The sequence below is a fragment of the Sciurus carolinensis genome, chromosome 2 (genome assembly GCF_902686445.1).
Source record: "Sciurus carolinensis chromosome 2, mSciCar1.2, whole genome shotgun sequence".
In the NCBI taxonomy this organism is placed as follows: Eukaryota; Metazoa; Chordata; class Mammalia; order Rodentia; family Sciuridae; genus Sciurus; species Sciurus carolinensis.
Genome location: NC_062214.1, coordinates 70,438,446 through 70,456,103, shown reverse-complemented (window position 1 = coordinate 70,456,103; position 17,658 = coordinate 70,438,446). Strand labels below are relative to the sequence as shown.

Sequence of the window (17,658 nt, the reverse complement as noted above, 5' to 3'; positions counted from 1 at the left end):
TTAAGACAAATTCTGAGAAACTCCCTTTGCTAGATTTTTTGAAAAAAATATTTTTAGTTGTAGATGAACACCATAACTTTGTTTATTTATTTATTTTTATGTGATGCTGACATCGAACCCAGTGCCTCTCATGTGTGCAGCTGGTGTGCTACCACTGAACCATAACCCTAACCCCTTTGGTACATTTTTATTGTTCTCTGTGCATGTGTAGACAAGCTCATCTTCCTCCCTGCTTGGCTATTCAGCCATATTGAATTGCTGGTTTTTGTTCCTTTTGGAACAGCTTCTGTCCCACTGGTGGTGGTTGTGTGGTGAAGCAGGGTACTGAAGTGATTTTATTCATTTATTCTATACTTGCTTAGCAGGCACTTACCATGTGCTAGATACTGTTCTGTGCACTAAAGTTTCAGCACTGAATAAAAATTAGTCTTTTTTTTTTTTTTTTTAAACCTCTTGGGGCATATAATCCAGAGTGTGAGGTAGGTATTAATTTAAGTATGTGTGTGTGTGTGTGTATGTGTGTGTAAAATTGTAGCTGTGGTATTATAAGTCTATCATACTATGATAGGAAGGATTTAGTCTAGGCAGGCAGATTTTTTTAAGGCATTCCTGATATAGTGATTAAGCTAAAAGAAAGAATATTCCAAAAACGGAATCATGTTTTAAAGACCCCATAGATGGAACCCCTGTGATACTTATGAGGGCTTCATAGGCCACTGTGGTTAGGGCAATGAGGGTGAAAAAGACAGCTGAGGCCCACCAGGCATGCAGAGCCTTCAGCCATGTGAAGGAGGCTTGTGTTCAGAATGGAAATTTACTCATGTGGTTTGAACCAGGAATTTGACATGATGTTGTTGGAATTAAATCTCCAAGTAAGTGTCAGGGAGCTGTGCTTAAAATTAGCTTTGTGAATTTTTAAGAACTTTGAATAAAATTATATTATAACTCAAATTTATTGTAACATTTTTGTTAGAGGGTTGTTTTAAGATTAGTTTCATTATTCATGAATTGGTAGGTGTTTGGGGATTGCAAGTAACAGATTCTATCACTGTTAAAGGTTTGTATAATGATAGAAATGGGGAGAGTAGAACAGCACCTTAACTTTTCTGTTGTTGACCTTGGAGACTGATGGTTTAGAAATGTTGTTGAGTCTAATTGAGTTTTAGGTCTTAAAATTAAGATTTAATGATAATTAAGCTTTAATAAATTATAGAAAATTATTCTTTTCAAGAGTACATTTTAACTTTTGGTTTCTTGTAGTTATCTCTTTAAACATTCTTTTTAATTCAAACTCTATTTTAAATTTTTATTGCCTATTAAATTATAATTTGATTAAGGAAACAATTTGGCTTTATGGAATATGTTTTTAAATAAATAAACCTGAATGCTATTCCTCATCCTTTACAAAAGGGATCAAACCTGGGCCCAGTGTCACATGCCTATAATTCCTGCAACTTGGTAGACTGAGACAGGAACATCACAAGTTTGGGGCCAGCCTGGGCAACTTAGTGAGAACCTGTCTCAAAATTAAAAATAAAAAGGGCTGGAGGTATAAAACACCCTTGGGTTCAATCCCCAATACTGGGGGGGAAAAGAAAAAAGAAAAAAACGTAAAAGGGATCAAAGATGTGATTTAAGGGATGAAGTCTCATGTTAATAAAACACAAATATCCCATCAAGTGATACTCTAAAGGAGAGGGTTTAGTTTATTTCTTCTCCTTTGAGCAAAAATAACAAGAGACAATATACAGAAGTAAAGAGTGCAGATGCAGGGCAGCCTTCTGGTTCAATCAACTCATACCTCAAAATGCTTTTTGCCTCAGTTTCGGAACCTTACAAATGCAGAATGATGCCTTGTTACTGTTTCTGTTGTGAAAACACAAAGCACAGTGCTCAGCACCTAGTAAGCATCAGTTATTGTCATCATCAAATCAAGAAATTTTCCTTGTAGATCACACAATGACTGTTGATATTTTATGGTGTAATTGTAACGGCCCATTTTTTTTTTTTTAAGGAGAAATTGTTGTAAATGAAGTCAATTTTGTGAGAAAATGCATTGCAACAGACACAAGTCAGTATGATTTATGGGGAAAACTGATATGCAGTAACTTCAAAATCTCCTTTATTACGGATGACCCAATGCCATTACAGGTGTGTTTTATTTGTGTACTATTTAACTGTGTTAAGGAGTCACCTCTAAGCAGAACATATGATTATATAAATCACAGGAATGAAAAAATTATAATAAATTATTGATAAATGCTTATCATAATGTTGGGAATAGGTTCTATTAAAATTCAAAATAAAGCTAAGCAGAATTTGGGAATTTGCTTGAGGAATAGAATTAGATGATTTTAAGTTATCTTGTTTTATTTATCCTCTGTGATCATTGGTTATATATTCTTTTCAATAAGGGAGTTATTTTTTCCCTTCCAAATCTTTTAACTTACTTATAAAGGTAAAGATACTCTTTTAAACTAGTCATAAAGAGAAAAATCATTTATTTAGCAAATAACCTTGTAAATACTGAGCATTTTACTGATTTCATAACTTTTTTAAACAAATAGTTCTTTTCCCAAAATGTCAAATTCTAGTTTCTAGTATACAGTAAGAGTGAAAAAAATTGATAAAATGATTCTTATCAATTTTATCAAATTATTTTATCAAAATAACTCTCTTGCCATTTTGTATTCTTACTGCAAAGTAATAATTCTACACAATTTTAATTTTCTAAAGTTCAAGCATTTATTCAATTAAATTTAAAAATCCTGGACTTTTCTCTTAGCTCAGTTCTATTTTGATTTGCAAAATATTGCACATTTTTGCCTCCTAGATCTTTATTTATAGCAATAGTTGTTCTCTAATGAAACACTTCCTTACTATGAACTTTTTTTGAATGGTCTATGTGTAAATATATGTCATATAGCCATTCATTAATTTATCATAATATTTCCTGTGTATTTGTGTGTTTATTAATCTGTATGTATATTTAGACTACATTTGAGGTCTTTAGAAATATCTCGTAAGTAGGGATACTAGCTTATTTTGATGTGCATTTGGGTTTTCCCCTTTGTTTTTAGCTTCATTAAATGATCTCTGGCCCCAGACTTCACTATCAATGAGAAGCACAGACCTCGAGTAGCTCAAGTCTAGTAACAATAATAGGAAAAATAAGCCAGTGCTATACGGACAGCAGATTAATTGTGTCAGCTATGTCCTTGGTTTGAAATGGAAACAAATTGTTAGCAGATAAAAATAATGAGCTCTAGTTTGCCAAAAGCTTTTTCTAAAGGTTTTTATTTCTAGTAGACTTTCTACTCTAAAAAATGCTTTCCCTCTAAAATATTCATTGTGAAGATCCAGTATTTTACCCACTAAAATCTGGTGAGCTAGTAGACCTTCATCTTCCTTACTTTGTGGATAGTTTATCTAGCACCAGACATACAAATGTTTGCTATGAAGTAATTGATCATATTACATTTCTTGGATATTATAGTGGTATTATGGTGTACATTTTAACTTCATTTCCATCTGTTAAAGTGTGGGAGAAAGGTGGAGAGAACATGAATACATTTCTTTCTTTGTACTCCCAAAGTGTGTCCTAGGATACTGTATACTTAGAATGGTCCTGGCTACATACGTAGTTTTTTGTGCATTTTAGAGTTAGTAGTCACAATTTCTCATCACATTTAAAAGTAATGCTTGTATTACTGCTGTGAGATTAAGGAAAGAATTAATATGAACATGATTTTTCATTTCAGAAATTCCATTACAGAAACCTTCTTCTTGGAGAACATGATGTCCCTTTAACATGTATTGAACAAATTGTCACAGGTATGTAATATTCTGCATGTATTCCCTCTAGAAATTGAAGCCAAGTGTGGTGCAGAGCCTGTGGTCCCAGTTACTTGAAATGCCTAGGAGTTATAGGGACCAGCCTGAGCAGTATAGCAAGACGCCATATCAATTAAAAAAGAAAAAAGAAGTAATTGGTCTCTAAAAGTTGATTCCATTTTGAAAGTATTCCTTGAAATACTTGAGTTGAAATTTAATTTCTGTAAGTTTAGTTTGACCTCTCCTCCCTCTCCCTCACCCTGGAAGTAGATAAAAGAGAAAGAAATCAATAAATTATTTTAAAATGGGGATATAGAATTATTTTAAAATGCAGATATAGCTTTTTATAGTTTCTAATTTTTATCCTCTTTTTAATAAAAATTTTAATCACTAAATGTATCTAGATGGTAGTGGTTTTGTGCAAAGAATCTTTTGTCTTCAAAAAGCAGAATTAAAACTCACCCCTCCCCCCACAAAAGTTCTAGAGATTATAGACAAATATGAGATTTCAGAAAAGGAATGCTCAGGTGATAGGGTACCTTGAAATGATTTTCACTAAGAATTTTACTGAAGTGTATGAAAGAGTAAGTAACAACAAAGACATCTTATACATTTCCTTTTTTTCTCTTTTTTAGTAAATGACCATAAAAGGAAGCAGAAAGTCCTTGGACCCAACCAGAAATTGAAATTTAATCCAACAGAGTTAATTATTTATTGTAAAGATTTCAGAATTGTCAGATTTCGCTTTGATGAATCAGGTCCTGAAAGTGCCAAAAAGGTAATACTGTTAAGTTTTATGAACCTGAGTTCTGTGCTAACATTTGTCAATTTCAGTTCTGTGTAGAAGTTTTCATTCTCAGTTGTTCAGATTATTTTTAGGGGAAGTTATTGGATACCAATAAAGCCAAAGCCAAGAATATTCACAGAACTACTTCCTTGTATTAGTTTATGTCTACTCTAAATTATTCTATATAATTTTTATTAGTTCCTAAAATATTAAAGACTCTTATAGAAACTAGCATGTCTTTTCCATTATAACCATTGCTAACTAGTTTCATTTTTTAGTTAGTAAGGTTGAAAAGTTGGGAGAATATACTGTAACTGAGGTTTGGTAAGACTTTATATAGCACCACAGAACCTTATCAACAAACCGAAAGCTAGATTTAGGTTACATAGGATTAGTAATGTTTAGTTATAGAAGAGGCCAAATAATTATTAGTGGTTTAAATGAATCTTAATGAATTAATTTGAGTAATACTTGACAGGGACAACCCAAAATTAGGAACTTTTTAATTGGCTTATTTCTTCCCTGCCTTCCAAGGTATGTTTATTACCTACTTGTGGAGTAAAATTCAAGGGCAAAAGCCTCCACTTCCTTGATTCCATATTTTCCCTTTCCAAATGAATGAGAATGACAGCTAATGCCTCTCAGTTCTGTCTGATGTAGCAAATGCAGAAAATAGTAACAGACTTTCCAGAAGAAAGCATGCTCCCACATATTGAGACTAGAACAACAGTGTCTTACTGGACTGGGAATTTGCCATCTCAGGATAGAAGCAGTCTTTGCATCAGCAAGGGCACATTAGTTTTTCATAGTCAGTAGACTTACTGCAGTAAGGTTTCTGTTGATATCAAATGAGGCTATAAAAAAGATCTTAAGGCAGGTTATCTTCATATACTATGGTTATGAGGTGGTGAATTTGTTTTTAGAATTAGAACCAACAGTTTCTTCACAGAACAACAAATATGAGGTGAATATCTGAAAATTGCATGACCACTGGGACTGTCTGGCAGAGTGATAACAGGCCTGTGTCTAAAAGTTTTCAAACCAAGTCTGTGTAACCATCTCTCAGCATGCTGTATTTGGTCACATTCAGCCATTTGATTCTTCTACATGTGATTGTGGCATTTCCAATTTGAGATGCCTATTCTTATGTAGAAAAACTTTAGAATTGATTAGGTAGTATGGTAAATATACCATAGTATGGTAGTATGATAATATACATAAAATATTTAGCCAAATTATTTTCTCAGACTTAAATTTATACTTGTAATTTCATTGACTAAAGCAGCAGGAACCCTTTTATGAAAATGTTAACTTCAAGATACATAGCATATCACTGGGTGCAGTGGCTCACAGCTGTAATCCCAGTGACTTGGGAGGCTGAAGCAGGCGAATCACAAGTTCAAAGCCAACCTCAGCAACTTAGTGAGGCCCTAGGTAACTTGGTGAGATCCTGTCTCAAAATAAAAAAGGTTGGGGACATGGCTCCGTGGTTAAGCACCCGTGAGTTCAATCCTTAGTAACCCCCAGCTCCCCACAAAAAGATATATAGCATCTTAAGAATAGGGACAACACAGAACTTGTAAGATCAAGTTAGGAAAAAATTTTTAAGTGAAAAATTTGTATGATTGGGCCAATACTCCTACCAGTTTAATCTTCTCCCATTCCTACTGTGTATTTCAGAGAACAGTATTTTAGTAAATGGAAATCATAATTATTTGACTTAGGTCTTGAGACTTCTAGAATAGTCAGTCATTTTTGACATGTGAGCAATGTCCTGAAATTTGTAAGCTAGAAAGAAAGGTATAAGATGCAGTTTCTTTCCCTGAAGAGTTTCAGTCTAGTTGAGAAGGTAAAGCAGAATTAGATGAATATTAAATAACAGTGCAAAGTAGTAGCATGAAAGATGTTCTCACACAAATGGTTAGTTGCCAAATGAACAAAATATAGTTAAATGTTCTGTGAATTCAGGATCTCCCTTAATTGTTGTATAGCTGGTGAATGATGAAGGCTTCATTGACGTGTCCACACAGGACAAGCTAGTTCCTTTCCCAAGAACAAGTTTCTGACAAAATTCTTTGCCCAGTGTCTTAAGATATAAAAAACATGTTACCTCAGGCCTGAAAGAAATACTCTCTGTGTTTTTTTGCACAGTCATGGGGGGAAAGTGAAAATACAACTAGGGAATTTTTTTCTCTGATTTCTATGTTTTCAAACAGAGTTGAATTGTGTGTGGCTACCAAAGCTTAACGGCTTTGTGAGTTAAAAACAAAAATTCTGGCATAGTTTTTTATTTCAAGTAAAAGTTTTTATCTAAAATTAGGTAGTGGGGCTGGGGTTGTGGCTCAGTGGTAGAGCACTTGCCTGGCATGTGTGAGGCACTGGGTTTAACTTGCGGCACCACATGTAAATAAATAAATAAAATAAAGGTGCACTGACAACTAAAAAAAAAAAATTAAAAAAAATTGGGTAGTAATTCAGAAGTTATGGCTCTTTTTTTTTTTATTTACCTCTGGAAGCTTTTGCATGCTGTTTTCTCTGGAAAATGCTTTGATTTTATAAGTTTAAAAATTATCAGATGTATACTTGGAGTTCTGTGGGTGAACCATCAATTTGTTTTGAAATATCAAAAGCACTTATATTTTTGTTTGAAATATGAAGTCTCAGAATATTAAATTGGTTCACATTTTATTAAATGTTGCTCTAAAACCTCTGTCTAGTTGGTTTTCTTGCAATTGTATTGTGACTAAATTAGATTACTTTGTGCAGCTGCATCCATTATCATTCATTCTCATTGTCCTTGGGCTCTTATGGGAAAATAATGATATTTGGGAAAGGTTTATATGAAGAAAGAAGGAATTTGATGATAGGAAATTTGATATCTAATCTCATAATAACTTTGAGACACCCATTTCCTTTTTAAAATCTTTACTTAAGACAGAGGAGGAAAAAGGATTATTTTAAACAATTTATCATTTTTAAAAATATAGATGGATGTTAAGCTAAATATATGCCTTTTATCTCTAGTTTATTCTTAAGTTAGTTAATTGTGAACTGCTTGTTCAGGTTTGCTTTCTAGAAGTGGATTCGTTTCATCTAATTAAATAACAGGTTGTCCTTTTCCTGGACTATCATTTTGCCAAGGAATCAGATACTCCTTGGTGGCTTTCAGACCACAGAAATACAGGAAACCAGTTTTGTTAATAAATGTGATGGAACTAGAAATTTGAGTGTCTCCTGGATTTGAGCTCAGTGCTGTGCTCCCAGCTGGTCTTAGAAGAGAAACCATCAGCTGTGGAACTGGGATTTCTCTACAATTTTTAATTGCCTAGGGAATACTTGCAAAATAAGAATAATTTTGTGTGGAAATGAGACCTACTTTTAAAAAATCTTTCAGAATCTGAGAAATGGAAGCTAGAAATTTAGACATAGACTTTTAAAATAGTATATATGAAAAAGTACAAAGGAAAGAATGCCTGGCTTTCTACCTCTTCTCAAAGTGTTCCACAGTTAACAGCATGAATGTCATCTAGACATAACGAGTTTGTATGTGCCCTTGTCTGTACCAAGATACCCTTTACTTAGGTCATAGAAAATAAGTTATGCTCACTTGTAATTACACTGCAGAACAACAGATTTAGTTACCCCCACCCCATCATCCAAGAAAATGAACCATTGTGGAAGTCATTAAACTGAGTTTCAGTTTCATAATAATTTCTGTAGTCTTCTTTAAATGTAGATACTATTGTACATACTCATTTTTTTCCTAATTTAATGTGATACTATTATTTTTAAGGAGAGAAATAGGTTGTTTGGGGTTTGCTTTGCAGATAACTTTGTTCTTTTGCTTTGCAGTCACAAAAAGACATGTTGCATTATCATTGATCTGTGAATTTCTTTTGTGTAAACAGGGCATGCGACTGCTTTTTAATTGTCTTGGAGGAGGAAATATGCTAATATTATTGGCCAGGAGCATATGCATTAATGTTAGTGTCTAATTTCATAGACTAGTGTTATTGCTACTATTAGATGCAGTACACCTTCAGAAAGCTACTGAAGTGATGCTACAAAATGTGGAAGTCTTCAGATCTTTATTGGGTCTGTGCAGAGAGGTCTTCTTGGTCTTCTCTAAATTTTTAACCTGCTTCCCTCTTCTCTTCACTTTAAACCTTCATAGTTCTTTTCCCTGCTTTTTTAGCATTTATGATTATCTAACTTGCCATTTTTGTGTTGTTCTTTTTGATCTTGTTTAGAGTCTGTCTACCCCACTAGACTGTTAATTTAAGGATGACAGAGATTGTATCTATTTTGTTCACTGCATCCCTAGGGCTTAGAACATGGTAGATGCTCAGTAAGTATTCATTGAATGAATGAGAAATATAGCATCTACCCTGAAGGAATTGAATTTAATGATAGAAATATAATAAAGAACCAGCTATGTGCTTCTTTTTATCCACTCTCATAAATATTATGTGAATACCTTGAATGAACAAGTTATATAAGATCAGTTAACTAAAGAGGTACTTTATATTGGAACTGCCATTATTTGGAGACAACAGGGGTTTCTGGAATTAATACTCTGACATTGGCTCAGTCTAGCAAGGCTTGGGAAGAAAGTAGTGTTGAACAGACATGCCAGTTTCCAAGAAAGCGTGGTTGAGAGGAGGAGAAGAATTTTCCAAGTGATGAGCATGACAGAGGAGATGCCCGGAGCCAAGTCAGACAGAATGTGTACAAAACATTTTCTCTGACCACAGACTACTGAGGGAACTTTGGGAATTAAGAGATATTTTGTGAGGAGAACCAGTTTTGTGATAGAACAAGAATTAGGAGATTAAATTTATTATGCAAGCACCTGGGAACCACAGCAGACAGCAGTTATTAGCCAAAATTACATCTATAAAAGAGAATTCTTCAGTGTTGGGGATTTCTAGAATGCAAGAAAGCCCACAGAGGTGCCATAAAGTGAATTTGGCTTAAGGATGTGGCTATGGCAATATAGCAGAATGGGACAAATAAAAATTTCTAGTGAAAAATGCAGCAAAGCTTATAAACTACATATGGTGCCCAAAGGAATAGGAAGTAATGAGGACCTTATCAAGGTACAGATTTTAGTAGTTTTGCTCGTAGAAGTACTTAAAGGAAGACTGTTGAACAGATTAAGGATGGGAATGTAGACAGCCTTCTCCTAAATTTTGTTAAGTGGATTCTCATAGAAGGCTCACTAAATAGGCATTGAGACATTGAAATATGTCCGTTTCGGGAAGTTGCCTTTTTTCTCTTTGGTCAAACTAGTTATAAATTCCGACCCTTTGGTTTTGTATTTTAATTTAGTAAGATAGGAAATGCTCATTCTTTATAAGACTTAAAAGTATCATTTAAGCAACAAACTGACACATTTTTACTGGTTAATGGAATTTGTATCAGTTTGCTCCAGACACCACTGATTTGACATGAACTAACAACTCAGATTTTCTTGCTTGCTCCTATTGAAAGTACATCATCCTTGCTTGGTGCTTTACCTTCTAACAATATTTTTAAGTAAGGTCTTCTGCTGTTCTTGCTTTGCATGTGTCTTAATTTCTTCTTCCTTCTTTGTTCATTGAAGACATTTTCTCCCACAGTCTAGTCCAGGTGTTTTACATTCAGAAAACCACTCTTCATTCTAACCAACTGTAGTTACCATATTTCCATATAGAGTTCCTCTGAAGGCCACGCATGCATTAAGATTGTTAATACTTGCAAGAGCCTAGGTATTATTTTCATTTCACAGATGAGCAAACAAGCTGGGAGACAGATATTGACTTCACATGGATTGTGTAGCAAGAAATTGATTAGAACTAGAACTCAAGCTGTGATCTGTTTGAGTAGAAAACCAACATTTTTCTCCACCACAGAGTGTAGTCTCAAACTATTTTATATAAACTTGGGTTTTTTTTGATGTTTTTTTCTGTGCCACCTGTTCTTTTTGAGTTTCTTGTTAGTTTTAACTTTTTTAAATTGTGGCTTCTTTATTAAATTTAGATCTTGTTAATCCATGAAGTGTAAACATTAAAATTTCATGCCTTACATGAAGCCTGAAAAGTCCACCAAATTTGAAACTTTTTTTTTTTTTTTTTTTTTTGGAGTGAATATGTTGTCACTACTTTTTTGGAGAATGCTTCCTTAGCATTCAAGTTTCATTTATTAGAATAAAATTATTTTACGGTTAAATTTCAACTCATCATATATATACCGAATACTTATCACAGACCAGCTAAAAATTGAACAGTGTCTTGGAGGCACAACAATGAATGAGATACCTGGCCTTACGGAGCCCCTTCACATTCTAGGTCAACAGAAAAGCATGTAAATATTATCTGTGATCACTGCCCCAGGATGACACTCCCAGTGACCAAGGCCTTATTGTACATTTCATTTAACTAAGTGTGTTAAAATCAAATTCTAAATGTAGAATTTTTCCTAGGTATGCCTTGCAATAGCTCATTATTCCCAGCCAACAGACCTCCAGCTACTCTTTGCATTTGAATATGTTGGGAAAAAATACCACAATTCAGGTAAATATGAAAATGTTAAATTTGTGACTAACTTTACATGTGTAAATTTTATTCTTATGTTTATCAGAAGCCTCCATGTACATGGGCTTTAATGATTGTAGAATTATTAGCTTCATAATTGTTAGAAAAGTAAGCACTATATATTAAAAGAGCCAACATTTGCCATATTTTTTTCTTGAAAATTAACCTGGAAGAACCTTTAAACAGCCGTAAATATGGGCTCATAAAAGTCATATCAGATAGATATTTTATGTCTAGTCATTGACTTCTATTTTATGGTGAAGAATATATCCCCTACCCTTTTTAATTGGTAGTTTGAATTAAAGTAATCTTAACTTTAAAGAGAGTAAAAAGCATAAACTTCTCTGGCAAGGTATGATTTTATACAAAACTTGAAATGCTTCAGTACTTTTAGTGGAGTTCTTTAAGATTGTCAAAATACTGATTTTATATTTCTGAATAAAATTGAAAGGAAGGTGAACATTTTGCTAAAGGACGCAGATATCTTCTAGGCAGTTTTGTGACAATAAAATGGTTTTGTCCATATATCTGTGTCAGCTGTAATATCACCAAGGACAATTCTGGATGATCATGTAATTCTGTACATTCTGTTTATATGCCATGTAATTTTTAATAAACCATGCTTTAAAATTCATAAAAGGTTAGAGAAAGAGTCCATGTCTCCTATTAGCCCCCTTGTTTATCAGCAACTTACACATTGACTTGCTGACTGAATCATGTGTTCTCTCACTGTCTAAGGAAGAAAAATAAACCAATTGTGTATTTATAGTGAAAGATCCATTCACCCCAGCATAGCCTAGGACTAACAGATTATTAATTGTACTGGAATTATATATATGTTACATTAAAACATATAATTGAAATAACCTGTATAATTAAAGTGTATTCCAGTATCACTATATTGTAAATGCATTAAAATGTAGTATAAGTACACATTGTATAACTACATTTTTCATTACTTTAAAAGATACTAATCAACCCTAGAGAGATATATATAAATAATGTGTGCAGAACAGCTTTTATCATGGACTGTATAGAAATTGAATAACAAAAATATTTAACCTTTCTTATTAAAATGTATTAATTATAACTTAGGCTTTTTTTTTTTTAAGTTTCTATTTTAATAAAAAGTAAATTCACTTACTGCCTAAATACAAAGCAATATACAGCCTGTACCATTAGTCAGGTAAATGTTCCTTTGGATCATCATCAGACTACAGAACAGTGATCACCAAGGTTATCTTCAATTAGATCCTCACACAGAGTTGCAAGAAAGTGCTGAAAGTTTGAAGAGGTACAGAGTTGTAGGAGATAGTCTTCAATTCCTGCTTCAGTTTGTTTATAATATAGCCCAGTTCTTCATGCTACTTTTCTCTGATAGCAGTGATTTGGTTTCATGTACAGATTCATGATTTCTGCAGGACTTGGGCTCAGTAAATACAGTCAGCTTCATCATACAGTTGGTAACATGATGCCTGCTTTACTTACTTCTCACATTTTCCTTTGTTCATTCCTTGTGGGCATCTCTGGTTTATTATACTTTAAATAGTTTGTCTACCCATAAATCTTTTACCACTGGATTTTCTAGCAATCGGTTCTTCTTATTTCTTTATATAACTTGTTGATAAAATTTGATGATTAATACTTAAAATATTCAGGAACACTTTTTTTTAATTACATCCTTCAGATTCCTCCTTCTGCAGCAAGTACTTCATGAACATAACACTGGCCAAAGTTTTGTTCAGTGTCTTCATAGGGTACAATCTGTTAATATCCTTCCATGCTATTACAGAAGCATAAACTGCATCTTTAAGATCAAAAGAAGCCTGAAATTTCCACACACTGCAGTCAGAATTCATTAATTTGTGAGTGAAAGATGCCCAATAATCCACTCTTGAACTTCTGGATGGCACCTTGATTCATTGGCTGGATTAAAGAAGTCCTTTTTGCAGGCAGGTAGGTGATAAAGCTGTTTGCACAATTAAGATTCAAAGTTGGAGGATGTCCCCTGCAATTATATAGGAAAAGAATCCCTTAGCTGGCCTTAAGCATTTTGAGGTATTCTTTCATATTCAGTATCACATTAGTAAAAACCAGCTCTGTACAAGAAGTTGTGTATCACCCACAGGCTTCCAAACATTTCACACAAACAATAAGGACTGGTTTTTCTCTATTAACTTCAAAGAAACTATGAGGACTGTTTTCCTCAGTCAGATTATTATTGGGCAAATAATGTCAACAGTACAGATTCATCTTTGTTATTAAATTGATAAGATGTCAGATTATGCTTCTGGACTAAAAAATTGAAAACCTCATGAAGTCGTCTGCAGGCTCAGTGTCAGCAACTCTAGGTCATTACAGACATGCTTATAAATGCTGTGTGATGTAATCTGAAAGTATAATGAAGCTTCATATCAGAATATGTCAGTGAACATTGTTAATTTTATATTACTAAAAGGTAACACAAATCTTGATCTTGGATTTTCCTTTAAGTGCTTATTTGAAAAATATGTACATAATCCATGTCATACAGCGTAGGAATTTTTCACTTGTCAGTTCTCTAAAGGGTCTCAGTATAACTGTGAATGATTGTGACTGATCCTCTTATCTCTTGATATTGGTTCTTTTTTTTTTTTTCTTTTTTTTTATTGTAAACAAATGGGATACATGTTGTTTCTCTGTTTGTACATGGAGTCAAGGCATACCATTTGTGTAATCATAAATTTACATAGGGTGATGTTGTTTGATTCATTCTGTTATTTTTCCCCTTCCCCCCACCCCTCCCATCCCTCTTTTCCCTCTATACAGTCCTTCCTTCCCCCATTCTTGCCCCCCTCCCTAACCCTCACTCTAACCCTAAAACTAACCCCTCCCACGCCCCATTATGTATCATCATCCACTTATCAGCGAGATCATTCTTCCTTTCGTTTTTTGAGATTGGCTTATCTCACTAAGCATGATATTCTCCAATTTCGTCCATTTGCCTGCAAATGCCATAATTTTATCATTCTTTATGGCTGAGTAATATTCCATTGTATATATATGCCACAGTTTCTTTATCCATTCATCAATTGAAGGACATCTAGGTTGGTTCCACAATCTGGCTATTGTGAATTGAGCAGCTATGAACATTGATGTGGCTGTATCTCCGTAGTATGCTGATTTTAAGTCCTTTGGGTATAGGCCAAGGAGTGGGATAGCTGGGTCAAATGGTAGTTCCATTCCAAGTTTTCTAAGGAATCTCCATACTGCCTTCCAGAGTGGCTGCACTAATTTGCAACCCCACCAGCAATGTATGAGTGTACCTTTTTCCCCACATCCTCGCCAACACCTATTGTTGCTTGTATTCTTGATAATCGCCATTCTGATTGGGGTGAGATGGAATCTTAGGGTAGTTTTGATTTGCATTTCTCTTATTACTAGAGATGTTGAACATTTTTCCATATGTTTGTTGATTGCTTGTAGGTCTTCTTCTGTGAAGTGTCTGTTCATTTCCTTAGACCATTTGTTGATTGGGTTATTTGTAGTCTTGGTGTAGAGTTTTTTGAGTTCTTTATAGATTCTGGAGATTAGTGCTCTATCTGAAGTATGATTGGCAAAGATTTTCTCCCACTCTGTAGGCTCTTTCTTCGCATTGCTGATAGTTTCCTTTGCTGAGAGAAAGCTATTTAGTTTGAATCTATCCCAGTTGTTGATTCTTGCTTTTATTTCTTGTGCTATGGGAGTCCTGTTGAGAAAGTCTGGTCCTAAGCCGACATGTTAAAGATCTGGACCTACTTTTTCTTCTGTAAGATGCAGGGTCTCTGGTCTGATTCCGAGGTCCTTAATCCATTTTGAGTTTAGTTTTGTGCACGGTGAGAGATATGGGTTTAGTTTCATTCTGTTGCATATGGATTTCCAATTTTCCCAGCACCATTTGTTGAAGAGGCTATCTTTTCTCCATTGCATATTTTTGGCCCCTTTGTCTAGTATGAGAAAATTATATTTATTTGTGTTTGTGTCCGTGTCCTCTATTCTGTACCATTGATCTACCTTTCTATTTTGGTACCAATACCATGCCATTTTTGTTACTATTGCTTTGTAGTACAGTTGAAGTTCTGGTATTGCAATACCCCCTGCTTCATTTTTCCTGCGAAGGATTGCTTTAGCAATTCTGGGTTTCTTATTCTTCCAGATGAATTTCATGATTGCTTGTTCTACTTCTGTAAGGTACATCGTTGGGATTTTAATTGGAATTGCATTGAATCTGAATAGCACTTTTGGTAGTATGGCCATTTTGACAATATTAATTCTGCCTATCCAGGAACATGGGAGATCTTTCCATCTTCTAAGGTGTTCTTTAATTTCTTTCTTTAGTGTTCTGTAGTTCTCATTGTAGAGGTCTTTCACCTCTTTTGTGAGATTGATTCCCAAGTATTTTATTTTTTTCGATGCTATTGTGAATGGGGTAGTTTTCCTAACTTCTCTTTCTCAAGATTCATCACTTATGTATAAAAATGCATTAGATTTATGAGCATTGATCTTATATCCTGCTACTTTACTAAATTCATTTATGAGTTCTAAGAGTTTTCTGGTGGAATTTCCTGGTTCCTCTAAGTATATAATCATATCATCAGCAAATAGGGATAGTTTGAGTTCTTCTTTTCCAATTCGTATCCCTTTAATTTCTTTGTTTAATTGCTCTGGCTAGAGTTTCAAGGACGATATTGAATAGGAGTGGTGAGAGAGGGCATCCCTGCATTGTTCCAGATTTTAGGGGGAATGCTTTCAATTTTTCACCATTAAGAATGATATTAGCCATGGGCTTAGCATAGATAGCCTTTACAATGTTAAGGAACGGAACGTTCCCACTATCCCTATTTTTTCTAGTGTTTTGAGCATGAAGGGGTGCTGTATTTTATCAAATGCTTTTTCTGCATCTATTGAAATAATCATGTGATTCTTGACTTTAAGTCTGTTGATATGGTGAATGACATTTATTGATTTCCTGATGTTGAACCAACCTTGCATCCCTGGGATGAAACCCACTTGATCATGGTGCACTATCTTTTTAATATGTTTTTGTATGCGATTTGCTAAAATTTTGTTGAGAATTTTTGCGTCGATGTTCATTAAGGATATTGGTCTGCAATTTTCTTTCGTCGATGTGTCTCTGTCTGGTTTAGGTATCAGGGTGATATTGGCTTCGTAGAATGAGTTTGGGAGGGTTCCCTCCTCTTCTATTTCATGGAATACTTTGAAAAGTATTGGAATGAGCTCTTCTTTAAAGGTTTTGTAGAACTCGGCTGAGAAACCATCAGGTCCTGGACTTTTCTCTGTTGGTAGGCTTTTGATGACTTCTTCTATTTCATTACTTGAAATTGGTCTATTTAAATTGTGTATGTCCTCCTCGTTTAGTTTAGGCAATTCATACGTCTCTAGAAACTTGTTGATATCTTCGAAATTTTCTATTTTGTTGGAGTATAAATTTTCAAAATAGCTTCTAATTATGTTTTGTATTTCAATCGTGTCTGTTGTGATATTTCCTGATATTGGTTCTTAACTAGCTACATGCATCAAAATCACTGGATGAGCCTTTAGAAATATGTTGACTTTGCCACAGGCCCACACAACCAGAATCTTCAGGTTAAGAAACACTTTGTTGACTCACTTTTCTTTGAAATTATTTAATGACCACAATTCTCTACCTTTTTCACCCTTCTCTTTTGCTTCTAATTTCTGCCATATGATCAAAGTTATAGGCTGTCTTTTCATATATTGACCACATTTAATATTTTTCCTGTTGCTTGAGGCTGTTCTAAATGTCAGTGGGGTCAATTAAGTAGAAGTTCCTTAAATAATCTCAACAGTCTAGGATTAGACTTCTGAAATGTATCACAGAAGATGGCCAAGGCCAGAAGAATTTAGTAACTGGTTTTGCTTTTAGTCTGCTAAGGAGCTGTGTCATAAAACCTCAGTCAGGTAGTTTTCAGAGGAGCTAGGTCTCCTAAGATGAACCACTTTGCCAGTTTGTTGCTGTAGCCCCTTAGTGTGGTCCACATATGGAGTAGGCCTCTGGCATCAGGCCTTGGGAGCTTTTTGGTCACCATTAGAATTTCCAGACTGTAAAACCACATTGAGAATCTGCTACCCATTCAGTAATGAACTCTCATTGAAGAAAATATAGAATTTATAAAAGGCCTAGTCCCAACTCTTGAGAAATGGACAGGATTTTAACATGAGAAACCTATAAAATAGCAAACAACACAGGATCCTATATATGCTTTCATTTTATGTACAGCAGAATCTGTCTGTTCTTGGACAGATCTTGTGAATAAATTTGACCTAGAAATAATCTCATCAATGGTAGCACATTCTCAGCTTCATTTATTAAAATCTGTAACTGAAAACACTAAAAGATATTCAGTTTTAGACCCTTTGCTAGGGGTATACACCAAACTGTTCACATATTCACATACCTGT

General features: G+C 34.3%; 1 protein-coding gene across 2 annotated transcripts in view; it reads left to right on the top strand.

Moving 5' to 3' along the window:
- The window catches only part of Mtmr10 (myotubularin related protein 10), an 82,490-nt gene that overhangs the window by 11,148 nt on the left and 53,684 nt on the right, over window positions 1-17,658 (top strand). For both annotated transcript variants that reach the window (XM_047537913.1, XM_047537911.1), the window contains exons 3-6: window positions 2,015-2,151; window positions 3,762-3,834; window positions 4,470-4,612; window positions 11,085-11,175. In XM_047537913.1, the coding sequence (XP_047393869.1) occupies window positions 2,015-2,151; window positions 3,762-3,834; window positions 4,470-4,612; window positions 11,085-11,175 (444 nt within the window). The remainder of the gene's footprint in view (window positions 1-2,014; window positions 2,152-3,761; window positions 3,835-4,469; window positions 4,613-11,084; window positions 11,176-17,658) is intronic.